Source organism: Bombus impatiens, unplaced genomic scaffold (genome assembly GCF_000188095.3).
Source record: "Bombus impatiens unplaced genomic scaffold, BIMP_2.2 scf_1249, whole genome shotgun sequence".
NCBI classification, from domain to species: domain Eukaryota; kingdom Metazoa; phylum Arthropoda; class Insecta; order Hymenoptera; family Apidae; genus Bombus; species Bombus impatiens.
This window is the reverse complement of record NT_177668.1, coordinates 10,860-35,525: the sequence shown is the minus strand read 5'-3', so window position 1 is coordinate 35,525 and position 24,666 is coordinate 10,860. Positions and strand designations below refer to the sequence as shown.

The window sequence follows — 24,666 nt, the reverse complement described above, 5'->3', positions numbered from 1 at the left end:
ACAGTGTTTCTTATTATTATATTTCTCTAACTGAAAATAACTTGCATTATTAAGCAAAATTTCCTACTTTACGATAGATTTAATAAGATATAACATATAATTGCTGTATAATTATTGTGATATCACGTAAAAAATGTACTTACAAACTTTTGAATGTATTACATAAGCATACAATTTGACGTTTACAGAATATATCTATTACGTAATTAACACTTTTACAGATTTATTTTAAATAATTTCATTATTCTGTAATAGAATAATAAATATAAAATAGATAGTAGATTATTCGAATGCCATAAAAAGACACATTTATTTTTCAATGATTGAGATATTTATCGTAGCCAAAATAAAGTGCTCTGTACTTAAAATGTTTTATGTTAAAATGTTACAAAGATTTTTAATAAAATTGTTTATATACTCTTCTTAGTGTCATATAGAGTCACCAAAATGTTAAATGCTAACGAAATCAATAATTGAAGCATCACAAGCGAAATTATTACTTAATCTTTATACATTATCGATATTTTCATAAAGTTGACTTCTTTTCTTTCTTCCGTTTTTTCTGCAATGATTTCGAAAATTCAGGAAGGAAATGGCAACTCCTGCTAAAACCACGTAGGTCAGTTTTTCGCTAAGTCTCAAGAATTCTACAAGGGGAAGATCTTTCAACTACCAGAAACATGAAATAACGTCATCGATCAAAGTGGCACATACATGATTGATAATTCTTATTTCTATATTTAGAAATTGCTCTATCTGGAACACATAAAAGAGCCACGCGAGGTCTTTGTCAGAAAAGCTTATAGAACGATTATACAGGGGGCTACTTTTGAGCTGGAATCTAGGGAGGTCATAGACAAATCGCTCTTTAGAATTTTAATTTATTTCGCACTCAATAGCCACGGATATGTTATAAATTCGGTATTTCCAAAGGGTAATTTGGAAGCATATTGTAAGGATACAAGTTTCTAAGAAAACCCGGAAAACACAATTTCCGCAAAACCCGGATACTTCTCATTACTTCGGATAGCACCTCAGCCTTGCCAGAGAAAGATGCGCTACGGCAATGTGAAAGATTGAGCCGAGATCGAGACATTCCTAACGTTCGAGTAGTTCAGATACGTTTCAACTTTCGACACAGCATCCTTCAACCCTCGTACGAAACAGACATTCTTAAACATTTACATATTCAAAATAATCATCGATCAAACACACATAGGTATACACTCAGTCAAAAGAAACGTACATATACGCATATACACGTGCTATATTCATTCTCACATGTTTCTGTTAAAGTTCAAACTTTGCTTGTTATTATTGAATTAACAAGAGGTTCGCTTCAGTTCATTCCCACGGATTCGTACATCGTAGCTGATAACATACAGTTATTCGGTGTACAACGATCGTGTCCACGTCAAGGGATTGACGGAAACAGACACGTCCATATAGAAATAAATGAGAAAAATGATAAAACGTTGCATGTAAAATATAATATTTTTCAATATTAGTGTTTGAGACGCACTGAAACTGATTACTAAAATCAACTGATTTATCATGAATACATTTGAATTTTATAAAAAAATATGAAGTAATTGTATAACTGAAAATAAATTCGAAGTCGATAAAAATATTATTGAACTCAAATACGATGTTTCTTTATAACAAATTTTCTAAAGGTATTCCATACTTATCAAATAGAAAATATATGATTTGCTATAATGCTTCGATAAGAACTTTTGTCGATTTGGATCCATTCACTTTTACACATAATTATAATCTTTGCTTAATAATACGGATTAATTGATCAAAAACAAACAATCTAAATAATATGTTGAAGAATGTCGTACAGCTTGAGAAGAAAAAAGGTAATATTTACCGAATCACTTATCTGAACATTATTTGGTTTAGGATTTTCAATAAAAATATATGCATACTTATTTTAGAATTATTGAAAGAGAAAATTTATAATAGCTTCTTTTAACTTCTTTTATTAGTATTCTGAAAGACAAATGCAATAAAAAAAAAAATTGGAACGAACTTTTATTGCAACGAAGAATCCCTTCCGATATTGCTTACCGTATTTGTTATTACCGGCATTCATTCTTTGGGACCTTTCCGATTAAAATGTTAACGTTGTGAAAGTCCATACATTATTTCTTTGGCAAATCAATTCTACCTGTAATTGAAGCGATAGTACACCTAGTCACCGAACTCTTCCCGACGGTGAACGAAGGTGTGATTTTATGTAACCCGTGCGATAATCGATCACGTCGCGTTGCGTGCCTCCTGATACGCCGTGTCCGTGTCTTCTACTCCATCTGCAATTAAATCTTAGATTATTCGAGATGTCTGCAGGTTTTTCAGACTAGCATTTTTGTCTGCATGCAAGTATATATTTCTTTTTTTCTTTTCAACATTAAGTAGCTAAATTGTAGAAATTTTCTAGCAGAAAAATATTTCACATGAAATATGATTCTAATCATAACAAGAATTCCTGTAAGTTAACATAAATTGTAGAAAATTTCTACAGAGATAGCTTTAAATGATTTCTGTTTTAAAATTTGCGGACTGTTTTTTCCATGAAAAAGAGAGAAGAACATATACGATGAATTAAATATGTAAACGGTATCTCAAAATTTCAAACATTTCCATAAAAGTCTACTTATTTCTTCATGTACAGAAGTATCTTATGATAATAATAACTGCATGTATTCATATAAGTTTCTTGTTAAATGTAAATCTCTCTCACGAAAGGTCTAACTTACTTGTGTGTCAATTTTTCATACGTTTGAGAACTTTACTAAATATAACGGGTAATATCACATTATACAGTTAGATGACATTTTATAGTGTCAGAGTAGTCTAACAGAGAAATATTCTATGAAAAAGTAAAAGCATCCAATAATTGAAAGTAAAAAAGATATAAACATACATGATATTGCATGTATGATGTTGCAACGATATGGTAGCGATTTGAGTAAGTCAGGTGAAACAAATTTCAAAAAATAACTGTGTATCTTATCCTTACTTGGGAAAGTGGACCGAAAACAATTATATCGAAATCTACAATACAGTAAATCGTACTATTTGATAAAAATGAAATTTTACTTCTATTTTCTATTTGTTCCTGCATATAACATCATTTTCTAGATTCTGAGTAGTGATATCGATACACGATGCATCGAAGATAATTCAGAACGTGATATTGAGAAAAAAATAGTGTACAAAATTCTTCCAGTTCCATAATTAATGAAGTATTCTATCGATTTAAACAAATTTTCTCTTCGAATCTGTTGATAAGTATATGATTTCTGTTCTCGTTTTACTTAAAGCTATTTTAAGGAATCCATTTTAACCTTTAAAAATAATTCTCTTTTGTATCTTTAGCCATATTACGTCTTTATGTCAGTCCTAAAAATCAGAAATAAACATTATTTCACTTTTTGATATAAGTGTTGTTTCTCTTACACGTAATAACGTTTTGCGAGCATAGTTCGGTTCCACGCGAACAACACATGTTTGAAAACGAACACGACAATGAAAATCAATTAATTGTACTGTTTATCAATATCATCGTACTTTCATTAAACATTATTTCTCGATAAAAATTGTAAAAATTTTAAATGCTCTAAAAGTAAGATATGATTTAGAAAATCCCTACAGTTAACACAATTGTGCTTAGGAAAGATCTTTATTTCCAAGGATAGAATGAAAATAAAAATCATATTTGGCTAATTAATAAAGGATACATTTGAATTATGAAAACATAACGAAATCGCAAAGAATTAACGTTTTTGGATGGTATTCATATCGAATGTATTGTATTTGATTTTGCAAGATATCTCTATCTGGCATTTTCTATTAAGTATTACCCTCTGAGTTAACTGGTAAAGTTTTAATATTCTTTCCTGGTATAACTTGTATATAATGGATTAAATATAATATATGCAATTTAAACTTCTGTGAAATCATATTTTTTTAGTTTTCATTTAAAGTTCAAAGTGATCAACGTAACGAAATTTTAGAAGAAATATATACGTACAGTTGTATCTCGATACATTTTATGGAAAAGTCCGCAAATCTTAATAATACGTTACATTATACTAAACCAAAGACAGAAAATTTTTACGCGTAACGTCAAGCAGCATGACATTAGTCACGATGCTTCATTCCATAAAATGATTTACATACATATAAATGAATAATACATTAAGGAATAGGATCAAAAAGAGGCTATATAACAAAGTTATCTATTAACTACGGGAAAAAGTTTCCACTCATTCCTAAATGCCAGGCATATTGCGTATACTAAGTAGGAATTTTCATAAAAACAGAAACTATCATTTCCAGAAACTAGCATTTCAAAATTAACGATATGTACTACCTATATGTATAAGGCATGTATAATAGATACATATAAGGGTACGTACATCATTATTCGATAAAATTCTAGGAAGTCATTTTGATTATTAATTGTTTGAATTTATATTACACAAAATAATTTTTATCTAACTCGACAACATTAAAGTACTTACAGCTTTTCATTGCATGATAAACTCGTTTTAATATAAATTATACCTATAAACGAAACAAGTTTCGATACATAAATTACGATATTGTTTATTTTTTCAATAAAATTCCTAGTTTTCGGACAAACACGAAAGAAGTATCAAAGCCAACTGAAAGACGAATGCACGAAAGCCAAAATATCATAACTTATAAAACACGTTACATTTTGAGTAATATGTCAAACTACATACTAACAAATAAATATTAATTTGATAAATGAAACCACCGACAAAACTGTGTACGATATTCAAGGTTTCTCCCATGCAGATCTTGATACCGTGACAGGTGAAACGTGGATGGCTTTCTGAGAACAAAAAATGTATAGAGTTTGTCTAACAATAAGTTTGAACATTGGAATTTGCGCAGGATTTATCGCAAAGTTAAAAGCATCTTTAACTTATTTCATGAAATTTAATTTAGTGTTCAGAGCACAGGATTAACGTATATAATGCATTAATGTATCTACACACATATGTATATTGACATACGTAAATTAACAATGAGTGAATAAACATTTTCTTAATTTGAATAACAAGGTAAAAGTAATAAAAAAATTCAGCTACTATTTGATATACCAACATAGAGTGACTTCAATGATTTTCTTAGTATGTTATCGGGGGCACGATTCCTCAACAACAACTTTTTCCTGGTGTACACATGATACGTATAATCTCAATACATATAATCATAAATATGTAGTTCTCGAGATATTCGCAAAAAATTGCCGATACTATTACGTTGAATTCTGCCTATAATTGTGCATCCGGAACAATGTACGCATTACCGGCTGAGAAAGTAGGACCGTTCGCCACTTATATGTAAGGAAAAACTTGCTCAGAATCATGCCCCGACAATACAGTCGTTACCCACCCAATAACAAAAAAATACAGAAATATTGAAAAATTATTGAAATCATTTTAGATTGGTATATCAATTAAGCCCCGAAAACTGATCGAATAGTTAAAAATTAATTATATTCAAATATGTATACCATGTACTGCAATATCATTATGTTATTATAATACAACGAGCAGATTGCAAGTAATTTGAAGTTGTCAAGTTAAATGATTTATACGTTATACTTCATATTAAAAGAATACGATATATTTAACATACAAGATGAAACATATTAACATGATTACACAAAATGTCCCTGATTTTTATTAATATAAACAAATTTTTAAACAGGAAAAGATAGGATTCGCTGGGGACGAATATTATGGTTGTCAAATTATTCTTGTGGAGATTAAATTTTTTTTTTAGATGCAAAATCTCTTATTATTCTTTTATATAGAATTATTTACTTTTCTATTATTTAAGATATTCAATTCACCTTGTTATAGCAATATGACCCTGAAACGATTTTGGCATCAAAGTTTAAACCAGATTAATCATCTTTTATTCTTGATTGTATTCGCAATCACCACCATGGATCGATAGAGATTTGGAGGTTTGCTTGTATCGTATTCTACTCGTCATTTTTTTTTTTTTTATTTATTTGTTGAAATTACAATCAATTCTCGCGTTGAGAATTCTACTCGTCATGAGAACCAAACTAGTCTAAGAAACCATAAATCGTAACTCAACCCGCCTTTTTGAAAGATGATGGTAAGGTACCATTGACATTATTTACAATTTGTCTATATTTAGCAGCTAGATAGAAAGTGAATAGCGTAATATTAATGAGGAAACAGGAAATTATTCTTTAGTACGTGAAATAGTCCACCCTAAATACAAACACATAATATCGGTACACCGCGACCTCAAGATACCCACAGTCAAAGAGGAAATAGCAAAATATAGCGACAGATATAGCAAAAGAGTCAACAAACACCGAAACCCCCTAATTACTGGACTACTTGATACGACGGACCAGATCCGCAGGCTGAAGAGACACTATCCGCTAGACCTAAACGACAGATTCAACTAGTTATTTAAATTAAGTAACATCTACTTATTTACAATACTTACGTACAAATTATACTTATCTATAATAAGTATTAACTTATTATAAATAATTAGCCATGTTACTGCGCCACGCCAAAAAAATTACTGAAAATTCTCAACACGAGAATTGATTGTAATTTTAATAAATATTAAAAAAAAATAATAATATCGGTGTTTCTAATATGCCCTCTACGTGTTCTTCGTGAATCGTGTCTTCCTCAACGCTATTCGATTCTTGTTTGAAAGGTCTTTTCATACAGTGACTATTTTTGTAATATGTATTTGAAATTATGGAGTTAGGTACTCCATTCTATTTAAAATGGACTATCTCACATGCTAAGAGATAATTACCAATTTCCTTATTAATATATCACGTTATTTACTTTTTACCTGACTGCGAATTGTAAACGTATTGTAAATGTCAATGTATGAATCAATGAAAACTTAACATTATTTTTTAAATAAACTGTTACGACTCGTGGTTTCTTTGACAAGTTTGATTCCCGTGACGTGTAAAATACTACGACACAAGCAAAGCAAAAATTTGATCTTCAATTTCAATCTCGCAGCAATACTTTTTAACAAATCTCAGCCGATCCGAAGGTGTATGTAGAATTGCGTTATGGTGGTCGTAACACTTGTTTACTGATTACCCTATAGACACGTAAGTTTGATTAATTAAACCTTTTCATGGAGTAAAGTATGTAATGCAAAAATGCTCTTTTCACGTACATTTTCATCTAATTTGTTTTTTCAGTGAAAACAATGTTTATTAAAATATAATACTTCGTTGATCTTTTCCTTCTTCCAAGTCTTCTAAATTTAGATGCATTTAGTAATTATCAGTTTTTAAACGAGGCTGCACTTTTAGATGGAAGCGTATCATACTTTATGTCTTCAAAATATGAGTGCATTTCCTTGTTATTGTTCTATTTTGCTTTTTCTACGATCAAAACTTGAGCTTTTTACATAAATGTGCAAAATTTATAGAATTTTGACTTGCTACATCGAAAGTTAATATTCTCTTCTGTCTTCTCTACCTAAGCGACCTATGTGTTAAGATAATATAACCTAATTGGAGGTTATATTGTTCAGATTATTGAATTTACATTTATAAATTTATATGACTGAAAATATGTGATTCTATGTAAATGATCGATGATTTGAATACAAAAATAATTTGCCAAGCATAATATCAAACCTCGTAACTTCTTCAATCACTTTTTCATAACATTAACACGATAATTTTAATACGAAAAAGCTGATCTCGCCAACTATAATGTGATATCGTCAACATCGTCTGCTATCTCATTTTAAAAATTTGTCTTTGTAAACATTCATAGTTAACAACATATTTTACGTTAGAAATGGTCGAGAAAAATTTTTGCAAAACATATATTTACAATTTCCTATAATCTGAAAATAAGAGTGGTAAGCATAAATTAATATGTGTTATTTCCATTGTTCTCGGAATAATGATTCTTTTATGAAATAATAAAAAATATGTGTATGGCTAACTTTTTGTTAAATTAGTATCAATTGGGTATTGGGCAGACCGTTCAGAATGAAAAATTGATACGCTTCTTACTTCAGACATTCTATAATTTATAATTATTTATCTGTACTATGACGTGTAAAGTTTGATGTCTATTAATTACACTAATTATGGAAAGTTATATAATTACTGCTTGTTCTTATTTAACACAATTTTTAAGAAATAATATTAATAATTATGTGCTGTGACTTTCTTGTAGAATATTGCGAATTATTTTTAATTGCAATATATAATTTCAGTTTATTTTTTATAACGATGGTACGTAAAAAACAAAAAAAAAAATGGAAAGAGAAAGATCAATCAGTGAAATTGACTTTGAAAACAAGTTTAGCAACTTTTTTGAGTAGATATATCGTATGCACGTAAGCGCAGAACCTCGAGTCGCGGCTTTGATATTCAGCCATACCTTGAAATTAGTTCTGAAGGCCAGGAGGATGGGAACGTTGATAACTATTCGTCGTGATCGAGGTTGTGATCGAGGTTGAGGTCGAGGTCGAAGTCGAGATAGTCGTTGTGATGGAAGTTGAAATCGGAGTCAAGGTTGAGGTCGTGATGGAAATAGGGACTCGGCGACGTTGGGATTCGGAAGCCGTGTTGTTCTGCTGGGATGAGTTAATATGCCGATGTGTCAGATTCGCGGTCGTTGTCATCGGTGGTTCGCTGCTTGACTGGTTGCTGTTAACTTGACTGCTGTTACTGTTGTTCATTGGTAGTAACATTTGACCATCGCCATGAGTCGACGGCACACCGTAACTTCGCAGCCGATACTGCCGTTGTTGCATTGAGGGACAGCGGCCTCTAGCAAAAGTACTCCTGCGTTGCTGCCCACCCGTGGTACTGCGTATATTAATCCCAGGCTATCATCAGTATTTTCATTATTTCCTGCAAGGACCTGTACACGACTTCTTTCGACAGCATTTGGCCTTTGCCTTGGTATTTCTCTGACGTAGCGGCATTTTCTTATTTTCTATTCAACTCGTACGTATCATTAGATCAAACTATACGCGTTCGTTAAGCTACCTGACTCTTTGCTCTTTTCCATGATTTATCATTGTACGGGTTGAAATTAATTGTCGTCGCAGAAATTCGAACTTTTCTCTAATACTTATTTTATTTTAATATTTATTCTTTTCTATATTTCTCGCATACTTTTGAATCACAATCACGTGCTAATTATACGTAAAATACTGTATGCTTTGTTTATTTCTAATGTTACTCGATGTATTTCCGCTAATTACATCACAATTACGTAATTATAAATATGCACAAACATTTGTACGAATTGTTGACACATTCATTAATGGCAAAAAGATACTGTACGTATAATATAGGACAAATGATCGCAACATTGATAGATTTTCAGTGCAATTTATATCCTTAGAATTTCTGCGTCGATTAAAATATTCATTGTCATGATAAAATATTGATTGGCGTACAATGAACATTAGAATTTGTATAGTGTCGGAAAATATTGCAGAATGGTATCAATTTACAGCGCACTTACGATGCACAATTTTGTTTTGGTTATACGCGAAACAAAAATTGAACTTGCAATTGATCTATTTACATCACCTTTTATTATCAAAGGACACGTTTAATAAAATATATGATACATTAGGATTAGTGTGAACATTAAGATTTACTATATATACAGAAGCAAGTGTGCACGGCATGCTTTTTAGTTAAAAGAAGCAAATGCCTTAAAAAATAATTGGTTTTACACACATACACACACACGCACAAACATAAAGATTAAAACTGTCACGGCATGCAACAAGGCATGCATTTTTTCATATTTTTTATTTTTCATTTTTTTTGTCACTTAGAAAAGAAAATTCATCTGAAAACGCTAAAGATTGTGCTGTAAATTTAAAATATCCAGAAATCCAAAGGGTTAAATGATTGTAACTTTTCCATTAGTTAGACATAAGGCCGAAACTTCCGAAAATGTCCATGCTCCGATACGATGGAAATTTTGAAAGTAGATTCTTCGTAAGTAAAAAAAAATGTTTAAAAGGAGGATTTTTAGCGTCTCGTAAATTGAAACACTTTTCCATTTTTCCTAAACATAACTGAAACTTGCTCATATTTCGACATAAATCATTTTTTTCTTATGGTCTGCACACCATTTTTCACTTAGAATTAATTGTATGTTTCTTTAGCCACTCGACTGTTATTCAATGATTACTCAATTTCTTGGCGAGAGAAAATAAATTAATGCGATGCAACATTTTAGAGATATTTGCGAAATACATTTGTACTTATTTTCACTATTCGTTACCGACGAATTAACCCTGAATTACAAACTGAAGTAACCATAAGCAATGTAACCAACGTGCAATGTAAACATCATCCATCGTGCATACATAGATATATAGGCCGATATATATTATAGAAGAAAAATAAAAAAATGTTAAAAAGGTGTCTTACCTTCGAGTTGCCAAACATTCTTCTCCTAAACATTGTTTTTATCTAAATGGAACCTACATATTTCAAAAGTTTTGGTCCAAATCGGAGCACGAATGTTTTCGGAAGAGATAAATATTTATACACTATAATTGAATGAAACATCTATTTTAGCAATAAATCTGGTATTATTAATTTATTATTTTAATTATTGTCGATAGTGTGCAGCAATTATGATTTATGTTACTAAATTGTAAACTTGTGACATTGAGATAAAATAAACAGATGAATTTTCGACGTAAGTAACATAAAACGAAGGCGATGTATTTTCTTACCTCGAACTGTGACTCATGAGGACTATATTTCTGTAACAGCATATAATGGATCCTGATTGTTTGGAAGCGAGTGATGAAGTGTTGACGTCGATTCACACACAACACAACAAGCAGCTCAAGCAATTTTGTTGTATTTCTTATGTGATTAAATGTTTTGATTCATATTGAAAATAGCATTAATAATAAACTGTGACTGTATAAATGTACAGATTAAAAGTTGAAATAAAATAAGAAAAGAAATGTCGAAATATATATTGTTACAATTGAATATCAATGAAAATTAAAGGATTACGTTAAAATCCCCGACATAGGTTTCTTCAAAGGTTTCACCGACATGATTCATCAACACCAATCTTGATCGACAATAGCTCCGACCAACAATAATTTGATTGATAATAATATTTAACCGACAACGTTAAGTAATATAAGACCTTACATTAATTTGTAAATGTCTTTGCATTAGGTTATAAGGATCCTAATGTTTTGGCAATGGCATTTGGGATTTTGGCTTCTCCGCCTTTCTCAGCCAGACTTGGAACCGGCAAGCTTCTAATTGATACAACTTCCCTGTGGGAACGCAGGCTGGCCGTCTGCCAAGATGCCTTACCCTCATTCAGACATATCCAGTCTTCTGAGCTAATTGGCTTCTCTACCATTTCCTTCTGTCACCTCGCACATCCCCATGTGTGGGTATGAGCAGTAAAGAGCAAAAATTGCCTTCAGCAATCCGTATCCCTATTCCCTTAAACCACCTCATGTAATCCACCACTTTCTTCCAATATTCGCTGAACTCATGAACCCTTGTAATCGGTGAAAAATAGCTAATCGCTATAATCACCCCTTTTATGTTCCCTACTATTACAGCCTCCTCTTTCTTTCCATTTTATCCACCTTTATGCTCCCATCCATAACCATAGTTACTGCTTTGCTGTTTACGCTAATCACCCATTTCCCTTCTGTTTTGCTGGTGCTTCAACAACCACCGCCAATCCTGCCTCTCCCTCCATTTGCATTTGTAAAAGCAGATTATTTCTTGGATTATTTCTTCCTCTCACCCTCCATTTTCACCCTAGTCAACATCGCTATGCCCGCTGTCGCCCTCCATCTCCATTAAGTTCACCACAACCTAACCGAACCCAAACCTAACTAATTAAAAATCTGTATCTTTATTTTTTAAATATGTACAAATAAAAGAATATCTATATTTTATATTTCTATATAAATATTATAGCATTACGTTTCAATTTATTTTATTAAAGATTTGTTCTCATCCTTCTTGCTTTTTTCGAATGTTTCCATTTACTTACCTTTAACTTATTTATCGTCATGCGTTATTGATAGTGTATAATTGATAGAAAGCATACATCGATCAAGACTGGTTTTGGTGAATTTGTATCAGTGGAAATCATATTGATGAAATCTGCGTCGGCAATTTTAACGTAATACAAAATTAAAGTTTCTTTCGTAATAATTAAATTCTTTAAAAATATATAAAGATTCTGAAATTTATACACATATTTTAAATACACCCAACAACAAATTTTTCATATTCTTAAGTTGTCAACAATTTTTTAGTGCAATTCAAAAGCTTGAACGTAGAATCAATATTTCTCGTGAATTTTCTTAGTAAGAAATATGTTTATATGTAGAACAAGTAAACAAAAAGTAATCGTGAAAAATATACTTGGAGTTACATTATTTTTTCATATTTTTATATTATTTTCTCATCATCGCTATTTCTGATAATTGAGAGATTAAAGTATAAATGAGGCAGAAAGCAAAAGATATGATATTAAAGATATTTTGACATGTAATAAACTGAGAGAACGAAAAAGAAATGAGAAAATGCGAAATCAAATATGAATAGTTGGAAAGAAACGGTTTCTAATTAATTACCACTTTCTCCTTTTTAATACTACGAACAGATATACTCGTATATGTACAGAGTGATTTATAAATGCATGTCAATATTTCAAGAAGGTAATGTAGAAACACAGGAAAATAAGTAAAAAACGTCCCTATGGACATATGTCTTACGTCCTTAGTTTTCGAGTTACAAATAATTAAAGAAAGTGTTAACAACGTCTTCGCAAACCGACGGATAGGGTAAGATAGATCCATTATATAGCTACCATGATCTAAATCCACTTAGGTTTTTGTTTTTGGGGCCATTTAAAATCTATGGTATATTCAACGCAAGTGAACAATGTACAAGATCGGCAAGAAAAAATACAAAATGGATTTGAAACTACTCGAAGAATATCTGGTATTCTTTCGAATGACTACGAAACTCATTATTAACCGTTTGAGTTCCAGGAGTCTTTGAAAAAACAGGATCGAAAAATCCCGAACAGCGCGATAGCGTTTGTCTTAATCGATTGCGAAGAGAAACTAGCGGCGCAATAGCGCTCGTCATATTTGTTATTTTTATGAAATACATCTATATTATTATATATAAGTGCTATTAGTTTATAAATATTTCAAGTCTTGTTTAATAGAAATTATTGAGAAGATAACAATGAAATACAAAATACCGTCAGTCGTCCGTAATGTTCAAATGTACCGGGACTTTTCGACACAAAAGCTATACAGCGCGATCGTGCTGTTTGGGACTCAAACATTAAAAGACATGCAACAGCATGTGTTGAGGTAAGAGGTGGATACTTCGAACAATTTCTTTAAACATCCATACTTCGAAATTTAAAGTATTTAGGGCATATGTTCATAAGACATTTTGTATTTATCTTCATGTGTAGATTTACTCCATGGAGTATTGACAAACATTTATGAATCAGCCTCTATACAGGGTGGTTGGTAACTGGTGGTACAAACGGAAAGGGATAATTCTACGCGAAAAAAGAAATCGAAAATATAGAATAAAAATTTTTTTTTTTTTTAATTTTTCCAACGAGACAACGATTTACAGTGAGATCCGTTATAACGAGACGTGATAAAATGCACGCGTACCGAGCGAAAATTCAAAGTCGATTTTCTCGAAAACAAAGCCTCAAACGAAAAATTTTTATTCTATATTTTCGATTTCTTTTTTTCGCGTAGATTCACCTTCTTTCCGCTTGTACCACCAGCCCTATATATATTTCCACCAATCACCCTATATATATTTATAACAGATATGAAAATAATTAATCCTTCTGTTTTTCATTTAACAGGATATTCAACTTTAACAAATGTAAAATGTTTGTTCATGTTTTTTTAATAAATTTTATCAAAAATACGTTAAGGCAATATTGTCCACAAAGCACTTTCCTGAACTGTTCGTATAAAATTTTATGCAAAATTGAATCGAACTTTTTCATTATTCCTATGCAGACAATCAAGATATGCTTATAAATACAATAGATGCTTTTCACATATGGTTACGGTGATACATTGTGGAATATTGGCATATTGAATGGAATAAATTTAATATCCTTTTTGGTAAATGGCTTTCTGCATTCTATACTTTTCATTAGAAAAAGACAAAGACAATAAAATTATAATACTGCGTATATAGAGCAGTACGTTTAAGTATACTGAAGAACTAATTTGGACAAATCTTAAAAAATCAAGTTAAATGAGTTTTGAATTGATAATTCAATCATATAACGTACTGTACACTATTCTTCCAAAAAAATTAAAAACTCCATTGACGAAAATCCTCATAAGTAAAAATAGGGATTAATTATAAGAAAAGAAATAATAAAATACAGTTGTATAGATCTATAAAAAAACATACATGTACAATGTACATATATAGAAAGATTCCATCTTATTTTTATTTCTTCAGAATATACTATTTAATGGCATTTAGTATTTGATGGCATCAACACATATGTATATGTCGGAGATGAAAGGACATCGGGACTTCCCGTCTGGAATGTTGGGAATAACAATAAGAAATAGTTTTAATGTTCCAATCTGGCTTTATGACGATGGGTTTGGGCTCGAAGTGACATAGCGGATCACTGGACGTAGCCACGGTCACGGGAGGGACGTGTACCTGACAGAGGTATGGAATGATTATATGGATCTCCTTAAAAACCAAGACTTACCCGAGAGGTGGGGACAAGAATATATAAGGGCAGTTCCACTTGGATTTGGGGTTGGAGTTCTTGCAGATAAGTTTACTTGTACGTGGAGATACGTGTAACGCATCGCATTCGTCATTCCGTTGACCGTGGATTCGTTAACGAACCTGAGGCCATTGTCACTAGCTTCGCGATTAAATGTCAAGATTGTAACAACCCCATTATTGCAATAAACTACACCTGTGTTGTACCGCATCAATGGCTAATTCCCGCGGAGATCATCTGCCACCCACAACCTTACTCCCAGTGTTAATCCGACATATATTTATACAAAACTTCACAAATGCAAGCTAGTTCATTGATTCATCAATTTAAAGATAAAGTCGCGATCGTGATATAGCAATAATAGTTATTGGTTTGATGTACTTTTGTTTATGTAGTGTTACTTCTCAAGAAAAAGATACAGACTTTGTTATGTTTCTGACGGATATACACTGAAAATTGGTTGAAAACGAGTGAAAAGATATCAAAAATGGTATAATCTTGAGTCAACAGCTTTTTCTTCGAACAATAAGTAAACGTGTAAAAAAAATATGAAGATTAATCTTGCTTCATGAAGAAAAATTGTTCATAATATAGAATAAATATTCATATATTTTTATGGATTTTTAAATTTGTAGTCAACGTGAGTACACAAAGATGGTGCTATTGTTTATATAAAAGTAGATTAGTTATTTAAATTAACGATAATGCTGAATAATATAGTATCAGAAAGAAAATAGTATAAAGTGTAATTGTGTATGTTACAGATACGAATTCTTTACAAATTCAAATAAAGAGGTTCTATTCTGGAACAAAGGGATTCCAATATACATATGTCGGAGATGAAAGAACATCGGGATTTCCGGTCCGGAATGTGGGCAAAAACCCCAATACCCTAGTCCAGACTTTTACTATAGCTACACTTAAGTAATAAAAATAAGAAATAGTTTTAATGTTCCAATCTGACTTTATGACGATGGGTTCGGGCTCGAAGTGACATAGCGGGTCACCAGACGTAGCCACGGTCACGGGATGGACGTGTACCTGACAGAGGTATGAAATGATTATATGACTCTCCTCAAAAACAAAGATTGCCCCGAGAAGTGGGGACAGGAGTATATAAGGGCAGTTTCTTTTGGATCAAGGGGCAGTCAGTTAGTTGGTTAGTTAATCGTTGGACGAATTGCTGATTGAGTTATCGAGAAGTTACCCGAATCGAGTATTACGTTGCGAGTATGTTATCGAGAAGTTACCCGAATCGAGTATTACGTTGATACTTGTCCTCCCGTGGACCGTGGATTCGTTATCGAACCTGAATTCGTTGTCACCATCATCTCGACCATCCTATCGCCGCTATTACTCATAGCCTCTTGTAGAGCCCACATTTGTACCGAGAAATATTAGCTACGTCCGCAACGGTAGAGTAAGTAAAGGTTCATCGAACACCCCAAAATGCCAACCTGACTCCGACACATATATATATACCTATTATCTATGTGTGAGTTGATCATATTCAACAAATGATATAATATAATATAATAGTAATGTGATAATTTAGTCTAATTCGGTTCACAATTTTCTTAATGTGAAAGTTAATGTAATAAAATCAATAATAACTGAAGAAAAGATCAAAATTTGATAGCACGAATGATATTGACACTAATTGTAACTCAGGTTCTGATGGATAGCCATTCTCTACTTATTAAATGCTGCAAATTCATTATGTCCAGGATTCGTTGGATTATTTTCAATAAATCCCTATCTTCAGGAATTTTTCCTGAGACATGGAAATTATTTAAATGTATTATTTAAATCTATACCTAAAAATGATAATCTTACCTATGTTAAAAATTTTACACCTATTAGCATTCAAAATCATGTCTAAAATCTTGGAAAGATTGGCGACCCATAAGTTATATTATTTTTGTAGAAATATAATTATCAATCAACAATATGAACACTAACAAACGTTCGATTAAAACTAATTTGGTGGAGTACTGTCAGTAGCTGGCTGATCATGTAGATAAAGGCACATAGGTCGATCCGATTTATACCGATTTTCGTAAAGCTTTCAATACCGCTAGCAACTCAATTCTCACGACTAAATTACAATTACTTAATTAGGTACAATTACTTAGGTACTTGAACATCTTTGGGGATCTACTCTCGCGATTTAGGAGCTTCATTAGGACTAGGATTCAAATAGTCAAATTTAATAACTTCTTTTTTAGAATTATCAAGATTAACTCTGGTATTTTCCAGGGCTCCCATCTAGCCCCATTTCTATTTAATTTATTTATAAGTGATATATCTGAAGTTCATAACTTTGTAAATACCTTCTTTATGCTGATGAATTAGAGATCTTCCATAGCACCGATAATCCATCTTATATCTACTCTATTAATTCAACAAGACCTACATATATGTATAGGCTCAAGGACTGGTGTACAACTAATAAATTATTCCATAATATAAATAAATATTATATCATAAGATTTACAAAAAATGCAACATTGTTTTTTATTATTCTCTAAATGATCTAATTCTAAGCTCTCTTTACCCAATAAGAGATTTTTCCTGAAATTTTCCTTGAATTTTTCCTGAACACTACAAGTATGTTATTTCCCGCAGCTATATGTAACCTATAACCTATGTGTAACCTATACGGGTGTTCGGCTAGAGATGCAAATTTAAAACAAACAAATTTAAGGAGCGATTCTTGAAGCTAAAATAAGATAAAAATCAAGAATAAAAAAAATTGTTTTTTTCAGTTTTGTTTTTAGTTATTGACAATTAAAAATTAGCCGAAATATTTCTGTGTGCGAGAAAATCTTACACGACCGAAAATAGGTCAGTTCAAACATCGGTGTGTATAGGGATCCTCAATTCGTGCGATATATGGATAGCAACTTATTTCATACAAGTAGTAGAGAAGATTATAACATTTGAAGAAGTAAAGCATCTTGCACGATGTTTCCTAAGAAAAATCGTAGATTAGACATTATACCTGTCCACTCATTAAAATTCATAACAGCATTTCGAAAACCGCCTTATAAAATTTTTAAGTAAAGAGGATTAATGTTTCCTTTAAACCATTGCTTCCATAAGTAATTAATAAATAATGCCACATATAAACAATTTTTGCAACTTTTTTACATCTGTAGCCGAACACATTGTATATATCTATAGAACCGCTAAATTTGTCTATAATACAAGCATCAAATATATGTATGTACATATATGTATTTAAATACGTAATTTGGTCGAAATAAGATAATTTTCCATATTAATGATGATCAAACTTAAATTTCAGAATTCAAGATCATTTCATGGATCCTAGTGTAGCAAATCGTTGAATTTGTTTTGGCGTCAGGTACAACTGTGGGAAGTCGAAAATATGTGGTGTCATTTAAGAAAGCCAAGATGATCTTGACTTTTTATCGGGAAAATTTTTTTGGAGAGGATCGAAAACTGACTAACTTTTGTTCAAAACATTTCATTGGCAAATTATCAGAAATGCCTAAAAAATGGCAGTTAATCTTAGAAGATATACCCAGTACATATATTTCCAAATTTTAACATAAAAAATACAACATTGCATTTAAAAATATAAAAGTAAATTAACTTTAAAATTGTTTAAGCATCTCCTCTATAAGACAAGTAAATACGTCCGTCTTTTTTATTAGCACACACATACAACTTTTATATATGCCAATTTTTCACAATTCATATAATGTAGATGTTATTTGTTTTTGACGTATCAAACTCAATAATCCAATGTATATTGCATAATGACAAAAAAATATAGATTTGTACGAAAATATAGCTGCTAAAATGTGACCTGGTACATGTTATTGACTTTCATTGATTAAATGTTTAGTTACTTATCTCTTTAACTCGTTGACGCCGGCGTGCGCCATCGGCGGGTCACACGTGTCTGTCCCGAGGGTCGGCGATGGGTCACACATGTATTTCACAAAATGGGTAGTGACCCAGCGCCGCCCCACGAAGCAGACAGTGAATTCGGGCGCCGGCGTCAACGTGTTTTAAGGAAATAGTTTATACTTTCAAGTGTTTTTGGCAATAGAATTGAAAAGTCGTCGACATACTATTAATAAAATACTATTAACTAGTCTGCAACTAGTTAATAGATGACTGTTTTCTGGAAGATCATATATCGTTGTATGTATATCTTAATTTTATTAAATTACTGTATTAGTGGCTATTCATTACTTATCATTGTTCACATTAAAAATAGAATCTATTCTTAATAAATTGTTCATTGAATTGGAAACAAATGGAACGGCCCTCTAAATAATTTTTGATAGGATTAATATGGTAACATATTCTAAATACTAACTACAATACTATATAATTTCTATAATTCGTATTTACATATTTAAAAACTGCGTGAACGAGACAGCATATTTTACTTAATTGCATGAATGACTTTGAAACTTGTTACATGTAAGTATATCATCTTACATAAATAACGACTAATACAATATATTTGATGTTTCATGTAATCATGATTTATTTCTTAAATATAAAAAAATATTCATTTAATTATACTTTAAACCTGTTGCATATTTCCGGCATCCTGTAAAATAATATGAGTACTATTTTTTATTTTTATCAATTCATGAAACACAAAAGTTTGTACCTCTAAATGGCAAAGAAAATATTCTACAGTTTGCTTAGATCTGTATCTACACAGCAAAAATATAAAACCATTGAACGGACTATCAAATGTTCAATTGATATTTTGATTAAGCGATATAACCATTTCGATTAATCGAATCAATCTTTCGAATTTACTTACGCATATGTACGCAAGTATAGTATTGCGATATATTTTTAAGAAAAGAATAAGAAGTGATCTTCATTAAGGATGTAACGTAATAGAAAATTTCGATGTAGAAAATATATTATTTATAAATATTTCTAAATATCTTTAAATTATTGGTAGAGTCAATGTGATGCGAAGAAGCACTACACGTGATAATTTTATGCATAATATTCATGTTATGTACAAATATATATTTACATACATAATTAAAAAATAGATTGCCTTTGAATTTTTGTCATAAAAGCTGTTTCCAGAAAGAAACATATGAACTTTAATATGCTTTAAAAAGATTCAAATACAGAAGTGAATAAGAGAAAGATAGATATTTATATAGGCCACTTTTATATATCAAGCATATCCTACATCAGTGAGACTACACGCTGCCTCTATGATGGTGCAAAACAAGATAAATGACATTTTAATATCCTTGCAAAAGTGGAAAGAAGAAATATATAAATACGTGTATGTATGTATACATATTATACATACACATACACGTGCGCACACGTGGATGTAAGAAGGTAGCAAACATAGGACGCTTAGAATATCTACAAAAACTAAAGACTAAGAAAAAAATTCACTTAGAAGTAATAAACATACCATAAAATTACGTTTAAGAAATATATTTAAAGTGCATACCGAAGCAGCCTGGTTATATAATCTGGCCAATTATCTGGAAACATCACGAGAAAGAAGCCGACTGCTATAAAAATCATTCCTGCCAATTTCATCCCCATGAAATGGGCTCCGTATAAAAGAACATCCAATGCTGTAACACCATAATATTACATAATTATTGAGTAATTATAGATATTAGCTCAATTAATGTCTCATTTTTACCGTACCAGCAGATACAGGTACAGCGGTGATCAATCCTAGCGTAATGAAGAGGTCGTAGGTCAGAGCAATACTGAAGTTACCAAGCATGTTTGCAACTATCGAATAAAAACAAAATGTAACCTTAATATCTATCTCAAACTCTTATTTCTGATATATCCAGAATACCTCAATGTTAGGAAACATACCAATTCTTCGAATTATTACATAAAAAGGTATGAATAATAATTTTTGAATAAAGGATCGCGAAATAAGATTACTCGTGATCACTTAATCGAGATATAACACGAGCTTTTTTTAAGTTTTGCGAAACCGTAGAGACAATCATACTACATCAATTATGAGTGAAACGAAGAATCTATATTTATAATAATTTCTCTATGAAACAAATTCAGTATCTTGTAGCGCTTTTGCAAATTGTATTTCTTATAAATAAGGCTATATACCGTGATCAACATGAGTTTAAGTACCGAGAATACACGTTTTTTTAGAGATATTCATCTATAATATTCATATATGAAGGACTGAAAATAACTGTTTAGACAGAGACTTTTAAATATGTATGAGTCGTTATAAACGTTTCATGTACTTTGGTTCTAAAACATATAAGAAATATATTATTAGAATCTTATTTTTTTAACATTTCATTTTCGAACATTTACAACTTTGGAATCGACATTTTCAAAGTTACTGTGAAACACTTCTTATGATAATCGCAAATCAGTTAATGACAAATTTCTTAAACATATTTTTAACAATAATTAAATTGGAACATTTAGATCTGTGAAACGTATTTCAAAATTTTCATTGACTACAAAATCTTCTTGAATGGTCATACTTAAAACGATTAATAACTCATATTAATTACAATTATTTGCAAATGAATCACATATAAAAGCTTGATATAAAGGATAAAAGATAATCCAAAAAATACTAATATATTAATAAAACGCAAATGATTTTTGCGGACGGGACGATCGCGTTGCGTGTAGCAAATTTGTATAAACATTGTTTATGGGCTGTTAGTTATTAATTATTTTGGATTAGAAGAAATACTAATGAAATAGCTGTCGATATGCTGTAATGAATTTTAATGAGTAGACAGGTATAATGTTTAATCTACGATTTTTCTTAGAAAACGTCGTGCAAGATGGTCCACGTCTTCAAATGTCATAATTTTCTGTACAACTTGCACGAGGCAAATTGCTACCCATATCCCTGTGCACACCGGTGCTTAGACTGACCTATTTTCAGTTATGTAAGGAGGATTTTTCGCACACAGGGATATTTCGGCTAATTTTTAATTGTCAATAACTAAAAACAATACTGAAAACACAATTTTTTTATTCTTGATTTTCATCTTATTGTAGCTTCAAGAGTCACCCCTTAAATTGTTTTACACTTGTAGCCAAACATAATGTATACAGGGTGGTTGGTAACTGATGGTACATGCGAAAGGGGGTGATGCTACGCGAAAAAAAAAGTCGAAAATATAGAATAAAAATTTTTCGTTCGAGGCTTTGTTTTCGAGAAAATCGACTTTGAATTTTCGCTCGGTACGCGTGCACTTTATCACGTCTCGTTATGACGGATCTCACTGTAGATTTTTAAAAAAATTAAACAAAAAAATTTTTATTCTATATTTTCGACTTTTTTCGCGTATAATCACCCCCTTTCCGCTTGTACCACTAGTTGCCAACCACCCTGTATATATTTACAATAACATAAGATAGGTTGGTTTAAATATAGATAAAGAACTATAGAATAAGAACGATTATATAAAAAACAGATCTTTTGTATTCTCCAAGGGAAAGTAACAAAGCATTATTATTTATTCTATTTAATACTATATTACTATAGTATTTAAGTTTCTCCTTAAGAGTTTTTGTCTCTTACCAAATTCGAGATACAAGATATAACCCACCCCGATTGCATGATATACCCTGTATAATCACTGTATCTTGCTTGTATGTAGTGGTCAATCAGTGGCGAAATTTAAACAAATGTTCGCAAGTATGTAAAAATATTTATGTTGCAAAATCATAAAAGGTTTATTTTATTATGATACGAAGAATTCATATAATCAAACCTATATCTTGATTTAGTGGTGTATTCTGGATAGAAGTTTAAGATTAAAATTAGTAAAGATACTAACCTAAGTGCAAAATGCTTGCTGAAAGTAATGCCGTCCATGGCAATCGTCCCCAGTGTATGCTTTCTGCTCCCGAAAAGTAAAGAGCCAAACAAATTGGCCATAACAACGCCGCATTACACAACCCAATAAGAGAAAAGAATAAAGACATTTGACCAAATGTTGTTTCTCCTATGACTTTCTTAAACAGCACCTAGTTTAACATTATATTTCCTTCCTCATATGTTCCACCAAATTATTTTCAGCGTTTGTTTAGAATGTATATTGTCAAATTATAAATTAGATGTAACTGATATTGTCCAAAATTATCGATCTCTTAATATTAACTTTTACCTTGTAAACTGCCGAACCAGCTGCTGCCGATGTTGCCAGAACAACGCCACCTAACGTTGGACTTCCAGTAATGCCATCCATGTACGCTAAAAGTGCAATTCCAGTATTGCATAAAATCACTGCTACTATCTGCAATATTCATAATTGTCACATAACAATTTCATCAACAGTGTTAGTTTTATTAGACAATTAATAGTTACAGATTGCAGACAATGTTTATGAAAACATCTACTAACCCTTACTCCAACAAATTGCTCATGAAGGATTACCCATGATAACAAATATACACAAGATACGTTGGTTGCGAAAAGTGCCATTACATCGGTAGCTAGTAGTATCCTGAGCGAATAAATATACATATAGTTTGTAACTACCCAGAGACCACAAAAAAGACTACATCTGATCAAAAAACGACCACCGGTAAATCCTTTGTCGCGGAAACCTCGTAAACTCTCTGCAATTATTTCAGATGGAGTATTACATTTGATTCTTGCAGATTGGCAAATGAAGTAAACTGGGAAGTAAAGAATTTCCCAATTCGTACAAAACCAGGTTGTGAAGAATGGAGCATTGTATGAAGCTGTCTGAAAAGATATAGATAAAAATTTCATGGTAACGTCGTATCGAAAAAATTAGTTACTATAATTCCTAAATTGCTAGAAAATAAATGCGCAACCAATATTTGTATACTATAATTATCATTTTATTCATACTTTACTCAAAAAGTATGTATCGCAATTCACAAACATTTTCTGCCAATTTATAATATGGTACCCACTCAACATTTTTGTTTACTTCTGAATACTCGTAGATCTATACAAGAAAATATATTCGTACATTTTACGTACGTACAGTAGTAACAATAATGTAGATATAAATTCTATATCAGATCGGATAAACGATCAAATATGTATAGATTTAATTGATGAGCAATTGAAAAAACATGCTATTCGCATTATACCAAAAAAAAAAATTGGATTTTAGCAGAACATTATACCCACCTACAATAAGACTGTACAAAATTATTTTTGTTCAGAGAATACAAAAACTCTGGATTCGCTCATCGGGTTACCAAATCTGAATATTTTTTTTTCTTTTTTTTATTTGGATGTATTTTACAATCAATTCTCATTGAGAATTATAAGTAAATTATTTTAGCGTGGTACTATAACGTGAATAATAAGTGATTATCGTATATTTGATTTTAGCTGAATCTAATGTTTAAATCTAGAGGGTAATGTCTTTTTAGCCTGCGGATCTGATCCGTCGTGTCAAGTAATTGAGTAACTAGTGCGTTTTGGTGGTTGTTAATTCTTTTGTTATATCTATTACTAAATTTGGATATTTCTTCTTTAACTGTAAATATCTTAAGATCGCGATGTATTGTTTCGTTGGTAACATACCAAGGTGCATCTATTAACACTAGGTTTACGGGCGTTTCGTATATACCTATCTCTATGGGACCCGTCAAATTGACGGGTAAACGAAAATACACATTTTTCTTTAAAAAATCAATTTATTCAAATTAAGTCTGAAAGGAACAATATTAGGCTTCAGGTTTAAATAAATTATTGATAAATAAAAAGTCTTTTTTTTAAATTATCACTAAAAAA

At 31.2% G+C, this 24,666-nt stretch overlaps 1 protein-coding gene across 1 annotated transcript; it reads right to left on the bottom strand.

Annotated features, from left to right (window-relative positions):
- Nucleotides 1-1,972: 1,972 nt before the first annotated feature.
- LOC100749854 (putative thiamine transporter SLC35F3) lies at nt 1,973-23,679 on the bottom strand. Its single transcript, XM_024371223.2, has 7 exons — nt 23,290-23,679; nt 23,054-23,182; nt 22,724-22,913; nt 20,577-20,666; nt 20,371-20,500; nt 10,813-10,842; nt 1,973-2,318 (listed from the first exon to the last, which is right to left on the bottom strand). The coding sequence occupies exons 1-7, from the start codon at nt 23,662-23,664 to the stop codon at nt 2,204-2,206; spliced, it is 1,059 nt and encodes a 352-aa protein (XP_024226991.1). The 5' UTR covers nt 23,665-23,679; the 3' UTR covers nt 1,973-2,203.
- Nucleotides 23,680-24,666: the final 987 nt, after the last annotated feature.

Coding starts and splice junctions, on each gene's coding strand:
- LOC100749854 (XM_024371223.2), bottom strand. CDS start 23,664: ATGAAATTTTTATCTATATCTTTTCAGACAGCTTCATACAATGCTCCA. Junction 20,667..22,723: donor AGCAAGCATTTTGCACTTAG/GTTAGTATCTTT, acceptor TTTATTCGATAG/TTGCAAACATGCTTGGTAAC. Junction 10,843..20,370: donor TATATAACCAGGCTGCTTCG/GTATGCACTTTA, acceptor ATGCTGTTACAG/AAATATAGTCCTCATGAGTC.